At 44.3% G+C, this 15,168-nt stretch overlaps 1 protein-coding gene across 4 annotated transcripts in view; it reads right to left on the bottom strand.

The window, feature by feature from the left end:
* The window catches only part of G3BP2 (G3BP stress granule assembly factor 2), a 28,461-nt gene extending 13,293 nt beyond the window's left edge, over positions 1-15,168 (bottom strand). The window contains exons 1-7 of one of the 4 annotated variants that reach the window (XM_080591519.1): positions 14,989-15,082; positions 12,168-12,290; positions 7,722-7,840; positions 3,841-3,922; positions 2,775-2,948; positions 1,747-1,837; positions 833-935 (exon numbers count right to left, since the gene is read on the bottom strand). In XM_080591519.1, the coding sequence (XP_080447645.1) occupies positions 833-935; positions 1,747-1,837; positions 2,775-2,948; positions 3,841-3,922; positions 7,722-7,816 (545 nt within the window). In that variant the 5' untranslated portion in view covers positions 7,817-7,840; positions 12,168-12,290; positions 14,989-15,082. Of the gene's footprint in view, positions 1-832; positions 936-1,746; positions 1,838-2,774; positions 2,949-3,840; positions 3,923-7,721; positions 7,841-12,167; positions 12,291-14,220; positions 14,865-14,988 lie in introns of those variants that run through there. The other 3 variants (XM_080591521.1, XM_080591522.1, XM_080591520.1) reach the window with 3 other exon arrangements.

Raw genomic sequence — 15,168 nt, forward strand, 5'->3', positions numbered from 1 at the left:
ATTAACTACCCTTTTGTTAAATCACCTGTTTATATAAATTACATTGTACCACCAACTCGCTATTTTAGTTTAATCACAGAATCACAGAATTGTAGGGGTTGGAAGGGACCCCAGCAAAGAGTCTCCGATCACTAAGACTCTCTGCCCTTTTTTTGTGGCACTGGTTTTGATGCAGTGCCCTGTCCAGCCCCGCTCCCTATGCTTCCCCCAATCTTGACATGCTTCTCGGGGTTGCTTCCCAGGTTCTGACTACTGTCCAGACCCTCAACCTTTTCCTTTTCCTGCCCGAGAGCCTCGAATCTATTACCCAGGGACACCATGGGGGTTGGTGGCACCGTGGGTGTCAGGGGCAGACACCTCTTTCTGCTTTGAGCTGAGACGAGGGTCCAGCCCCTTTTCCTCCTGTGGGCGGTCAAGCCCTCTGTCCTGCAGGTGAGCAGCTGGGTCAGCTACTACCCCATGTAGGGGCTTAGGAGGGGGCTGCTGGGCACCAGCAGGGGCAGGTTTACACCTCCTATCCGTCTCCCTCAGAAACTCCCAGGAGCCCCTCAGGCTGCCGATTTCTCGCTGCAATAGGTGAAAACTACATTACATTTTACATGATGAAAACTACATTAAGCACATGCATAAATGTATTTACTACCTTTTCACCTCAGGTTTGTAACTAGAAGTGAAAACAACTAACAAACATGAGAACATCCACTACTTCCTCTCTCCATTTGATATCCAATGTTTCAAAAATAATGTTAACATAGCATAGATCACAGCCCACCAGTTTAAATGTAGTTTTTACTGAAAAAAGCAATGCCACATAATAACATGGACATCTTACGTTACAGGGTGGTTTTCATAGTAAGTGCTGCTTGCATTTTCTTGCACCGGTTCAGGAGATGGTTGTCTTTCCTCCTGTTCCTCCTCCACTTCTTCTTCAGACTCTGACACAAGAGAAAAAATTCCTTGAACACCTCTGCAAGCATATGCAAGTCGCACTTGAAATACAAGCATGCTGAACTAGTAGTAAACAAAAGAACGCTTCATCAACAAAATAAGGCAAGAATTAGCTGCAAGGAGAGATGGAAGACCCTTCTGTTCTTTCAAGAGGCTTTGTTATTGTTTTCACAAAAAGGAGACACTAAAGACATACTGCTGCTAAGTTCTGGGAGGAGGGTTTAAGGATCTTTAAAGCAGCAGATGGTTTTCATATGTTGGCAGTAAAAGAGAAACACTGTATTATTAGCTCTTAAATCACAGTTCCTAAAACTAAGAAGATAAACCTCAAATAGAAGAGCAATGTTTTGCCTAAGGTGTTTTGTTCTATTTTATTCTATTGAGTTCTGTTCTGTTCTATTGAGATAAAAGAAATTCCAGCTTTAGAATGCACACATACATACATTCCAGTTGTACTCTCTTTGGCTCAGTGGACAAGGTGGGAAAAAACCCATCCACAATAATATAGCCAAGTTCAGTCAACGGATTGAAATGAACTACTGAATGTGATGATGATATAAAAGAGAAAGACAGCTCATAGTGAAAAGCCAGTTAAATTTTATTCACAACATTGTACCTACAAATTTGATTGACCAGAGAAACCAAGTCTACTGAATGAAACTGAGCTGCAGCAAAGTGCTATCGCTCACTATGTGCATTCTGTACCAAGCCTCACCTGCCCTAAGCCAGTTTAGTCTCTGAAGGAACTGGATAGGTAGAATGACACAAAATTAACACCACAAGTACAGTTCTTCTCACCTTCATCAAGTTCTCCTTCTGAATCTCCAAATACTTCATCTTCGTACCTGAAGATATCGTTATGTACATAGAACTTGTTTGGAACAGACCCCTGTAAAAGAGCAACATGCATTTTTTTTGCGTATACAATATATTAGCAGTCAGCAACTCCTATGGATGAGAGGTCTAAGCTTTGGGAGTACATGCCAACACTTTGGAATAGGATTATTTCATAATGGCATTTTCCGAGTGACACCTTTTCTTTAAGCTAGCAACTGAATGGTAACTTCTGACCAAATTAAAAACAATGTTTCAAGCAGACAGTAACACTTTGCTAATTCACAACAATCATCGGTACTGCCTAAAGGTAAGCCCCTCCATCTCATCAAGTCACCTGTGGAATTTCCTGTTCTGGTAAAGCCTTACAATAAAAAAAAAAAAAAAAAAAAAAAAGGAATGAAATTCCACAGGGTGACTGTATGCTTAAACTGCTGCATAGGAAAACAATGAAGCAAATCAACAAGTTTCTAAAACATGAATGATCAACCAACCACACAATAGTTTGCGATGAAAAGGGGGAAGGATGTAGGAAAAAATAATAAAAGCAACTCTTTATCAAAACACAGCTCTGCTCTCACTCAGAACTGAACTTGAGCAGTAACTTGCAAAGCAGTAACATGCTTACATGTGACAGCAAACTTCAATCAAGTACAGAACTATGCTGGAGACATGATCTGCAGAGCTGACCATTATTTTTTCACTCGTGCAAATAGCAGTTTCCAAAAGCAAGCTTCAATTTGTATTTGCATTACTACTACAACACCTCAAATCTAAAAAAGTTCAGGACAGGTCCTATACACTCATTTCTCTGCACGCACATAATCATAGAATGGTTTGGTGGGCATTATTTATTTATTATTTAATGATAGCCTCTGGGCTAAGCTTTAAAAGCCCGACAGTATCTTCTGTCCCAGTATGGCAGTTCGTGTTCAAAGGCCAGGTTTTCATCACTGCTCTTAGAAGTTAAAGACAATCTTGCCAATACTTACTTCTGGAGCAAGTACAAAAGTCTGCATGAACTTCCTCATCGGTTGCCCGTTGTTTGACAGCTCCCCCATAACTTGCACAACCACCCCATCGCTCAGAGTAGCGTGAGCATCCACGTGACGGATCTTGGTGTGGCACTCACTGAACTGTAGTGACATCACTTTCTTGTGTATCTCCTAGAAGCAAACAGTTACATTTTAGCTACATTGAGTTCCCTACCTATTGAAAAGCTGTAAATCTCTCTAAGTGTCAGTTAACATCAAAAAGCAGCCCATTGAAGCTCAAAGGCAAATACAGGAACCCTGAACCATCTTTCACCGTGAAGAATCTACATGAGCTCATGTGATTTTGTGCTTAGAGCAAAAAAAAAAAAAAAAAACACAAACAACCCTCCTCCCCCCCAAAAAAAACAACAAAAAACCACCTATGCATCTATCAAGTACCAAAATATCACAGCAGTGAGTAACATCTGCACTGTCATGATTTTCCTACTGCCAAACCAGGTTCTGCTGGTGAAAAGAGAAGCAACAAAACCTGGTCTGGGCTCAAAGCAACACTGCTCAAAGATGCAGCCACCACATGACAGATGCTCCTTGATGGCAGATACTATTTTGATAAAAAAACTACAGCCACAGCAAAAAGATGTGTTTTCTGGACTTAGTTTGCTTCTTCTAAAGTTATCTTCCATTACAAGACACATCCACTCACAGAAGAATTTGCTAACATACAGATTTCAATTGAATTCCCCGAGATCAAAGTCCTTTCACCTAGAAACCACGTCTAACTGAAACACGATACACCTAGAGGGCTAGTCTAACAGGTCCTCTTGATTTTGTTTCCCACCCTAAATATCATTTCTGCAGTCCAGATGCAAAGCTGATTTATCAAACGCAACCCACAGTAAGAGCATCAACTACCAAGAACATTTAGGCCTCTGAACAGGAGGCAGTACCAGAAAACACTATTTCCCAGGTAAGAAAGTCCAACTAATTCATTACAGAAAATGACCAATGTATACAGTAAGCTCTGCACATTAGTGAGGACTTCAGGACCAATTTGGATACGCACAGCTTGACCGTACACTGCTTCTTGTGGTTTCCCACTGGCATCCAGTCCTCCATGGACGTAAGAAGAGTTCCTGCCATAAAACCTGCAAGTGAAGAGATGTAATGAAATTCATGCCAATGAAAAAAAAAAATAAGAACAAAATCCAACAAGTATTTTAGCCACAAATTACAGAGCTCAAGGCAGTAGGAATTTCAGGGCAAGCAACGATTCAAGATATACCCACCACGTCTCAGGCTCCAAGGATACAGAAACAAAGATGAACGTTCAGAAGTCCAGCTTGCCCACTGTGGTCAAGGTGGCTGTTTCAGCTAGAGGCTCCCCCAAAACTGAAATCACCTGCCTGGGTTAGTCACACTCCCCCCAACATGTGACCCTGGGGAGGAACAACCTCTCCTCCGGACCCTGGTCCTCTTCAACACTTCCTGTATTTCACCTACCTCTACAGTATACCACTATTACCCGCCCCTATACTTTATATATGAAATATCACTTCCTTTAAGTGTTTCCACCAGCCCATTCTCACACAGAACAGAAGGGATAGAGACCGTTTCTACCTAGCTAATCAAGCCAGTGCACAGGCTATGTTAAAATACAGAATTAAACACTTGAACTTGAGCATTTGCCATTTCTTGGTTTATCCCACTAAACTAAGAAACTCCTTCCAGTTCTAGTTGCTTGAAAATACCAATCCAAGATTTTAACTCCCATGATGTCCTTAGTGTCCAGAAAGAATTCTGAGAAATATTTGACTTTTCTTTAGTACCAGCTGCATAACCCAAGTGTTGAGCATGCTCTAGCACTTCCCAACAGCTAAGAAACAAAAGTTCTGTTGCACCAGCTTGCAAACCAATGGGAAAACATCTATCAACTCTTTAAATTTCGAAGCAAGCCCTCTGACAGTCAGCACATCCTACCAAGTGCTTTCAGAGGGAGACCAGGAGTTTTAACTTGCTGCATTTAACGAATTGTTCAAACTCTCTGGTAGGCAGAAAACATGAGCAGGATCTGCAAATTAGGAGAAGAGCACCCACAGAGTCCCCAGTTACATGGAAATATCCATTTTAAGTTAAGAAGCCAGTAAAGCCACACAAATTCATCTGAAGCATGCCAGGCATGGCAACTACCCTGACTAAAACCCACTTGGAGGGTGAACCCATCTCTTCATACCCAAAGCCTGTGGATAAGCTCTGGATAAAGCATAATGACAGGACTTGGTGCGTTTCTCAAGCTTTTAGTAGGATAAACCAAGCGCATTAACACTTGCTGCTAAACTCCCTTACTCACTGCAAGAATAAATCCTTTTTCTTCTGACATCAAGCTCTGGGAAGCCCTGACTCCAAAATCTTTCTGTGGCAGTGAGCAAGTTGTTGTTTAGACTAAAAGCAAGAGAAGAATCGTAGATAAGATGCTCTCTCAGAAGAGCCCCACTCAGACACAACGTACAGCCAAAGAACACAAAAGTAAATTTCCTCCATATCCAAGCCTTCCTGGACAGGGGTAGCCACCCATGCAGCCCTGAAAAAGGGACAGAGGTGGCAGAGGTTAAAACTGCCTGGAAGATATTCTCCTCATCCAGCTCAACAAACAGCTACGATTTTAATAACTTGTTCACCCAAACCAGATCAAACCTCTAGGACAATCTGTGCAGAGGTATTTAAGAGAAATTTCACAGATGCTGTTCTTGGTGACGCTCGTGTCACCTTTCAAATGAACAGAGGATAGTGCTCAGGCACAGAGTGCCATCTGCACAGGGGAGCTTGTGGGATGGCTGCCACTGCAGCTCCCTAACCTCAGCAGGGTCACTCCAGGCAGCAAGTAACCAGCCAGTCATCTGCAGCCCCCCAACTTTAAACGAGAAGAAAAATTCTGTCGAGTTCTTGGTTGAGAGCCCGTGATAAAAGGGATCTATGGACAATTATAGGCTACGAAATTGCCTTTTCCCACTCAACGTACCAAGCACACAGCACAATTTGGCAAGCCGCATATCAGAACTTTTAGAGTAAAGCTTGAGACAGAGGGGTGGGAGTACTGCCTACCCTACTGCCTTCTGTAAAGCACCCAAGTCACCCTCAACATGCTACCTGTCTCCACAGACACATTTTTTCCTCACATGTAGCCTTCTGCCAATTTTGCATCACCCTGAAGTGGAAACATCCCCAATGTACTGGGAACACCAGCTCCATAATGCTCCCATAGCACACGTTAATATCGATGGAACGGAATTACTGTTGTAATATGAAGGGGAAGCAGGGGGAAGGCCAGCCTGGAACAGCTGCCTGCTTTTCTTTGAAGCAGCTAGGGAAGAAACAGAGCAGCAGTATTTTGCTTTTTAAATCAAAACACACATCTACTCCCCTCCACGTCCAGCCAAGGTTATAATCACTATCATTACAGGTAAACGCTCTTGCGAACAAAATCAAAGATTATTTTCAACACCACATTTGAGGCATGGGTCATTTACCCAACGTTCAACTACCACCAAAACAGAAATGTCACAAAAAGGAAAAGGCAACCTCACTGTACAATGGTGAGAGTTCTTCTACCTCTGGTGTTAAGCTGTAAAGCACAGCCTAATCATCCCTTATATGCTAATTCTCTGTCCCTTTGTTTATGCAAACACTTTCTGGGAATTGAGGTAAAATGACAGCACACTTCCCAAGAAAGCTGTCTTACCAACTTCGGCTTTCCTTGGCTTTCCAAGGTGCTTTCGCAGGCCGTTTAGGGAAATCACCCAGAAAAGACATGTGCGTAAGGAACACAATCCTCGCTAAGAGCAAGCAGCAAGTCTGTGTATCAGGTATTGATGCGTGACGCGGACATGTTTGTCCAGGTGTTGATCTGATCCAACCATTTTGTTAAAATTTCAGGGACAGGGAAAAAAAATCTGCCATTACTGAAAATGCTACTTGTGATTTCTGTAAGACTTTGCAACGCAGATTAGGAAAGCCCTAAATACACTGCTTGGACAATCCCACACCTTAAAATCTAAATTGAAACACAAAACAAACATGGTTCCACAGCAGTTCATTCACTTAAGACAATACCAGTTCATTTTCCCCACCTCAAAGCTACAGGTGAAAAGAGACATCATTCAAAAGACTGAAATATTAAGCTAGCTGTCAGGGAGCTACAACTTGTTCTCAAACAGCTCAATTTTTCACCATCAACCTTATGTCAAGTTCTGAGTCAAGAGCAATCCAAGCAGTGATTGCTTAAAAAAAAGAAAAAGAAAAAGGAACAAAACCCAACACAACCAACACTTGCAACACTACTTTCAATGTTATTTCTTACAAGTCAGTGCTGCTCTAAGTCCAAATGTGGAAATGCAAAATCTTAAGTGACAAACTGCATGTAGCCAATCAAAAATGTCATAAGAAAAAATAGGAAGGAACACATCCAGGGTACCGCTTAAATAGTGGATACAGGTAAATAAAACTACTGAACTGGTCACCTACCTTGTCCGGGCCCTGACTTTTATATCTCCAGTCATGATCTGGATAAAAACTCCCCAGAGGCAATATAAAATATACAGTATCCTGAAATTATTATTGTGCTCATCTTAGGTGCTACATGCAAGTGCCTCCTCTGCCATGCTCCTTCCTTTTCTATCTTCTTATAAAACTATTTCTGTAATATGTCCACATTACCATCACATCAGTTAAGAAATAGTTCTCTCTTTCATGAAGGAAATACCTCGTAAACATTGGCCACATTTGGTTCTAGAGCCTGAAGAGTTTTTTTAAGATGAATTATTTTCCGAAAGCCCAGAGGTTAGCCAGGTCAGTCTCCTGCCACACTCAGAAATTCAGTTTATCTAATTTCTGATGAGGAGTACGCACTTTTGTTCCAAAAGATGAGTTACTTTAGTGTGAGAGCATTACCTGTGCAAGAAGTCAGGAGCTTTATTTAGAAGAGTGTAGTACTGTCTCACAAACTCCCGCCCTACGAGCAGGGGACTTGGCTTCTCCATCACCATTTCTTTGGTACACAGTGTCGAATGCTGTAATTAAAAATATTTGTGTTAGTTTGAAAAGAAGGCTGTGTATCACAACTTCCTCATAAAAGGATGAGCATAATAAAATTAGAAGTGAAACAATTATATGAACAGGAACTTAATTCAGGCACTTAACTCACCCTGACCTCCCTTTGAATAAACAAAAAGATGTCTGTCAGTTCACATCCTATTTTGACTAAGAGGGAATGGCGCAAACAAATCAAATTCTTGCAAAGTCCCTTATAAAACAGGCACTTCCCACCCCCTGCCCCAAAATCATACTTTTAAGTGTCTAGCACTATTTATTTAACATTTTGGCAATAAACTGAAGACAAACTAAAAATCTAAGACCAAGAGCACTATAAAACAAACATGAAAACATTTTCTTAAGTCAGCCAGTAACATTTCTTTATCTCAAAGCAGATCTGCTTCAAAAAGCTCCTGATACATATGTAGTACAAAGAAGGTAGCACTGATATTGTGAAGTTGGAATGAAGTTGTGAATCCATAGGCTGGATTCACACTCCTTGAAGACTGGGAAGGGAAACTGGTATGTCCCAGAGATGACCAAAGCCTTAGGTTCCACGTGTCCAGGCTAACTGCATTTCATATTTGCCAGAGGAAAAAATAATTTAGGTTGGAAAGGACTTCTGGAGGTCACCTGCTTCAACCCCCTGAGCACAGAACCACCTTTTTGTATCACATTGCCTGTTCTGCACATATTTACGCATTAGCAATATGCAACTTCTGCTTGCAATTTGGGCAAGCTGGCTGTTATTTTAACATGGTCCACCTGGGAGAAGCATGGCTCCACGTCCTCCCAGCAGGTAGCTGAAAGCAGCAGTCATGTATCGGCCTGATCTCTGTTCCCCAGCCCTCCGAGTCTCCTCTCTCCAGGTGCTCCAGCCCCAGCAGCCCTGGTGGTCCTAGGCCAGACCCATTCTGACCCATCGGCTCCTTTCCTGTCCTGAGGAGTTAAAATCAGGGGTGACACTCTGGGTCTGGATGTCGCGAGTGGCAACTGGAAAGGACAAATCACCTCTGCTCACCCTGCTCCTGCTTACACCGCCCGTAACGCCATCGCCCTTCATCACCGCGAGATTAGAGCGCTGACTCAAGCTCAGCTCTTCTGCCAGGACACCAAAGTCCATTTCTATAAAGCTGCTTCTTAACCAGTCATCTCCCAGCCTTGACTTTTCCCGGGAGTTTTTCCATCCACATTCAGGACTCAGTCATTTCCCTTTACTGAACTTCCTGACGCTACTGTCAGCCACCTTCCCCAGCCTATCCCTCCAAAAATTTGCTGCGGACCACTACAGCTCATCATCCACGTCACCAGCAAGGTGCTGAACAGCCCCAGCGTTGCCCCTGGAGAAATGTTTGCTACTTTGCTGGACTTTGTACCACTGATCACAACCATTAGACGCTGACAGTGCGGTCAGTTCCTACCCATGGGCTCGCGTTAGGGCGCCTCAAGTCCCCCATGAGGTCGCCCCCAGTTGCTGAAGGAAAGCTTTGCCTACTTTCTCTCTTTCAGAAAGCAAACCTGCAGGCAAGACAGCAGACAAAAATGACCACGTGACCAAATTTTTGAACTTGGAGATAATCCTAAAATAAGATTTCTGCTTTGTTATCAAAATAACCTCAGCCCAAGGGACAATACAAAGGACTGCTCCCAGTCACAGCTGGCCAGGACAAAATGCACATGGGGAAATTTGCAAGTTAACTTCAGCTCAGAAGAGCCTGTAATTAAAGGTAATGTACACGGGAACACCAACACAAACACACCATATCCTCCATCAACAGGGAACTGATAAAAACCATCAACAAAACAAACAAAACAAACATATCAAACATAAACTATACTTAGCTCAAAAAGTTTACTTTTAATGGACTGTCAAAATAACCTCAAGCTGTCAAGCAGAGCCACAAGGCAACACCAAGATCCATTACCAAATGGTTTGGCAGGAATCACACCCAAAGGAGCGGCCTCACAAACGTGCAGGCAAGGCAGTAGGCAAAGCCTGAAATACAGATTTTGAACTGGGAGAAAAGAAAGCAGAGAACTTATTTAGGATTATCCAAAATCTCAGTTATAACCTTCCAAGGCTCTGGAGCACAGCATTAGCTGAGACTTGTAGCAGCCCCGGTTGGAAGCCATTTTGATCATCAGATCTAAAAAACAACGGCCCAGAATGCTACAGGACGCCAACGGCTTGAGCCTTGCCCATGCCCAGAGCTGGATCCTCCAAATAAACAAAATCTGAACAGCTCAAGGATCTTCCTGACCTGACTCATCCTACAACAACGGCACACATGTGCGAATCTTACTGAGAAACCAACCTTAAAAGAACGACTTCTGTACGTACACAAGTTTTGCTGCTGCCCTAACCCCCAGCAGGTGATGAACACGGAACAATAATCACCACAAGCACTTGTGAGAGTCCACAAGGACAGAACTTTATAACTTTTCCCTTTTTTTAAGCAGAACCTGTTAAAAAGCAGATCATAGGCAGCACACATTCTTATGAATATAGCATTAGGCAAAGTACATATGTTAACAAATTGCTGGCATACCACAAGGAACACTGAAAATGCCTCTGGGTACAAAACATAATAATCTGTGACAAGTCATTACACGACATCAGATCACACTAGATCTTTTCTTCATTGGAAGCTGTGCTATTTCAGGAAAGGCTGCTGAAACCTTTCAGAAGATCTGAGAAAAGCAAATATGCAATAATCACACCGAGCCAATTCTTCCCTAACAACCTGGAGAAGTGCGTCTACATCCCAAACGAGATGGGTGCAGTCCCCCTCTGTCCATGGTTCTAGCGACAGCATGACTGGTTTACATCACAGGATGCTGGTATTTTACAGGATGTCTCAGTACAATTCTTCAACTGTCTCGGTGTTATTTCCTGCACCACCTCTTCAGACATCCCCACTGAGCTGCCAAAGGCTTTACGAAGCATTCAGGTCTCCAAGTCATGATAAGGCAGTAAAATAAAAATGCAGGTACTGTTTGCTTTCCATCGCCATGGTTTTCAAAAGATTTTGAATCTCCACACGTCCCAATTAGTACAATGCCTCCTCAAAGCCCAGGACCCAAGTCTAAGCAGGCCTGAGGGTTTTGGAGGTGAATGCCCAAGGGAAATTGAAGCCAAAACTTAACCTGCCAAATTTCCAACAATAGCTAAATTGCCAACAAAGGCAATTGCTGATCTGCACCAACAATTTAAACAGTTAAAAACTGTTGAAAACTGTTTAAATAACTTAAAAACCACGGTTATCTCCATGTGTTGCTGGGCACTAATGGAAGCCCCATAGATATGTACACTGTATAAAAGCTCTTTTTCCAGTTTTCATAGGTATGTATGTACTCGCGAGTCAAGGAACAACAGCTAAGAAGGGATCCGAGCGTTTTTCTCACTTGAATAAAATGAACAACATTTTTAGATTAGCCCGAGCAGTCTTTGGGAAAGCGTCTTAATGAGAACTTACCGCTTGAGGCACTAGAGAATATACTAACCAGAAAGAAAACACTGAAACGGTGTTGGCAACACCAGAAATTACGAAAATTTGTCTGCTGGTTTCTTGACAGCACAACTGCTGTGCTAAAGAACCCCTTTCCATGCCATAAACTGAGGAAAGACATGAGCTACCCAGATGAAGTCGCATGAATGCTCGCGCAATCACTGCTCGTCTGCAGACAGGACCAGACAGGCTCAGCACCGTTACCTCAAACAACCAAGCCCTATCTTGAAAAAACTTCTGTTATGTCCATGCTCTCTTTGCAAGAAAACAAAAGCAAACAGAGAGTTACCACAGAGACGAACTGTTATTTGCATGTGAAGATAAGCAAATTAACAAAAACAGAAAGGAGGTTTTCTTCTGGAAAGCAACTGCACGATAGCACTGAAACGACCAGTAACGTTAGGGTAACTTTGTGACAGCATCAAAGCTACATTTGGTTAATTTCAGGTACAAGATTATTACAGACTTGGGTCAGCTCTGCAAAAAAATATCTTTTGATGGCCTAGGATAGCAAATGTCAGCCACCACAACTAAAAGCAAGTTGGCCTTTGCAACTAAATGAAAGTGTTCAGACATAAAAGATGGAGACATAGCTGACACTAGGACTATTGTGCTCAAATACCCGGGTATCAACTGCTGCAATAATTTCTCCAATGCACGCTGAATTAATAGTGTGCTAATTCATTCAGCCTGCAATCATCTTTAGACACAAAACTTGCCTTTATTAAACTGTGTTTGTTAACCCTTCCTGGGGGGAAAAAAAAAAAATAAATAAATCAACAAACCTACCACTCACCAGTCAGTGCAGGAAGGCAGCAGCAACTGGCTTCTCAAATACTGAAGGCCACCAAGTGCTGGGTAGTCAAAATGTCCACCAGCATGCATCTTGCTCACGTGAGATCTCTCACATTAGTGAAACCTTTTTTTCCCCAAAACAAATGCAAGTTTTCTGTTATTCCCTTAGAGGAATTATTGAATGATTATTTTTTTTTTGGTTTATTGACATCCAAGTCTCATCCTCCAAACTCTGACTACAGCAATTCTTCCGTGACTACAGGCACCTGGCTACCAAGCTACAGTTTCACGCCAACCTGCAACAGCATGGTTTGTTCTGAAATCCAGGTTCCTGCAGCTCGTGTCAAGGCCAAATAATGCCTTACACGGGTGTGCTTGCTACTGGGATCCACATGAGATCCTACTACTGTAACAGGTTGAATCGGGCTCCAGAAGCAGACTGCAGCTCACAGTCCAAGCTGGGGCATCTGCAATAAAAGCCCTGCGAGGCTAGCAGGTATTCCGGGCTCGATGGAAACAAGCAGCAACTACACCAAAAAAATACTGAAAGAGCAAGTTAAAGTCCCCAGCAACCCAGTTCATTACCGAAACCACCTTCTTTTGTTCGTGCTCTGCAAGGTAAGTGCTCAGATCATCGTCTGTCTGCAAGCAAGGGCCAGCAAACCCGCGTAATCTCAGAGAATCACATTACTTTATGATCTCCTTTACCTAATCCAATCCCGTCTGAATTGGCTGAGCCCCAAGGCACAACATACAGTTCTTTCAAATCAAGCTGTTCTGTGGTAGTTTTTTTTTTTTTTTTGAGAAGAGCTTAACGGCCCCATGTATTTTAGGTATGTGAGTACCACAGGGGATCGGCACCTGGGCAGCTGAGCTGTGTCCTCCAGGAGCTGACACCCACTTGCAGGACAGCCCCAGGAATCGAAGGCAGTGGCACCACCTTTGTGGGGAAACCACACCGCGTCTCCCTGGGTGCTGCCATCCAGTGCCAGGTTCGGTGCCTTTTTTCTGGGCTCTCCGCAGATACACCAATTAGTCTGACATGTTAGTCCTTTCACGTGCTCCCTAAATTGCAATGCTCTTCTTCATTTGTCAAATACTCTCAAAAGAAATGACATCCAGTGTCACAACTGCTACAATGAGAAGGAAGAATCAAATCCAACACTGCATGTTAAGATGCTGTTTCCTCAGCATGTTTTCAGCACTGTAAGATACTCTTTAAGCGTGGCTGTAGATGCATAATTTGAAACCTCAGTTCCATACAGAAAAACATTTTATCCATAAGGACACCAGCGGATAAATAGATTGAATGGTCGGCTCATTCCGTTTTCTCTCCAGTTTAAGCTTCGCTATCACAGAAGATTTTATTCTGCTAATGAAAAATTCATATGATACAGATCATACTTCTCCACAGCGAGCCAAAATCTGCCAATTAGAATATTATAAGAACATTTCAAATGGTAAGCAGGGATTATGTCTCTTGAACCCAAGCTACCAGAGTCCAGAACAAGTTTGGGAGCAAGATGTTCCCGCAGGAATGAGAAAGCTTTCCTGATGCAGGTATGGCCCTGCAGGCATACTTACACACAGTGAACACATAATGCACTGGTAATGACAAATGAACTTCTAAAACAACGTTGGTTTGTCAGTAATAACACCTCCTCAGGTAAGGAGGCAAGCTGACAAAGCCATACCCAGTCAGAGCGCTATGATAACGCAGCTGTCCTCCTGTCAGGGACTCACGTGTACATCAGAGAGCTTGCTCCATGTTAGTTCACTCGATGACTGCCACACAGCACCGAGTAGGGCAGCATGGCCTACACTGCAGCGAAACCATCCCAGTAAGTTGGTCACCGATCTCCTTCTGCTACTGCTCCCTAATTAAAGCTATCCATAAGAGAAATGAGAAAACCCTGAGATAGAAAATGTGCTTTATATTAGAAAGAAAAGCTTGCTAAGGGAAATCATCTTTCCCCCTGTACTCCTCCATCAGATCACAGGTCAAAGAACACCGAGCTGGCTTTAAACGCACTGGTTACACGTAAGCAGCCTACCTGCACAAGAATTGAGCTACGAACAAAATAATGTACTCCATTTCTCAACGGATCAAAAATACTTTTGGCATCTTCACACTTCTTTCTGTAACACAGCACAATGCTTGCACACTGAACTTGAAGCACCTACAATACACAGAGGGCTCAGGAACTGCCAAACCCACACAGGAGACCGCAATCAGGAACGCTACAAAATGAAGTCAATCTTCCTGGTTGGAAGCGAGCCATCATCTCATCTTCCTTCACCCTCTGCTGTGTCAGTTCTTTCACGCAGCGGTGCTGGGCACAAAGCTCAAGGAAGGTAAAACCTTTGTCGGGGGCTGCTCCTGTGCCCCCACGCTGGAGCTGCAGTGACCTTTACTTTGGTCCTCGGAGGTTACGAGGAACAGCGGTAAAATGAGAAGAGCTGAAAGAAGACCTCCATGCACCTAGGTGTGGGGAGCGAGGCCGCCTGCCCAGCGCCAGCCCCGTTACGCGTGCCACCGGCAGCTGCCCTGCGGCCAGGCAGAGCAGAGCACGCCCAGGCCCGGCGCCGGGCGGCTTTTACCTCAGCTGCCGTACCCATTTCTCCCAGAAGCCCTTCGGGGGGCCGAGGATGGAGGCGCCGGTGATTCACCGGCCCCCTAAGGTCTCCCCTCGCTCCTCCGCCAAGGTGACGGCGAACAACCCCTCCGCCCCGCTCCCCTCAGCCGCTGCTCCCCCGCTCCCCTCAGCGCCGCGACCGTTACAACCCCCGCTCCCCCCCCTCCCCCCAACGGCCGCGCTCACCCGTGGGCAGGGGCTCGGCGCGCGGGGCGGGCTGCGGGTCCCGCCCGGGGCCTGCTGGGCGCTGACGGGAGCGGGGCGGCGGCGGCGGGGGCGGCACGGCCGGGCGGGGGAGGGAGGGGAGGGGCCGGGCGGGGCGGCCGGGGCTCCCGTGCGCGCGGGCCTGGGCGCTGCGCGCGTGCG

Source organism: Anser brachyrhynchus (genome assembly GCF_964034855.1).
Source record: "Anser brachyrhynchus genome assembly, chromosome: 4".
In the NCBI taxonomy this organism is placed as follows: domain Eukaryota; kingdom Metazoa; phylum Chordata; class Aves; order Anseriformes; family Anatidae; genus Anser; species Anser brachyrhynchus.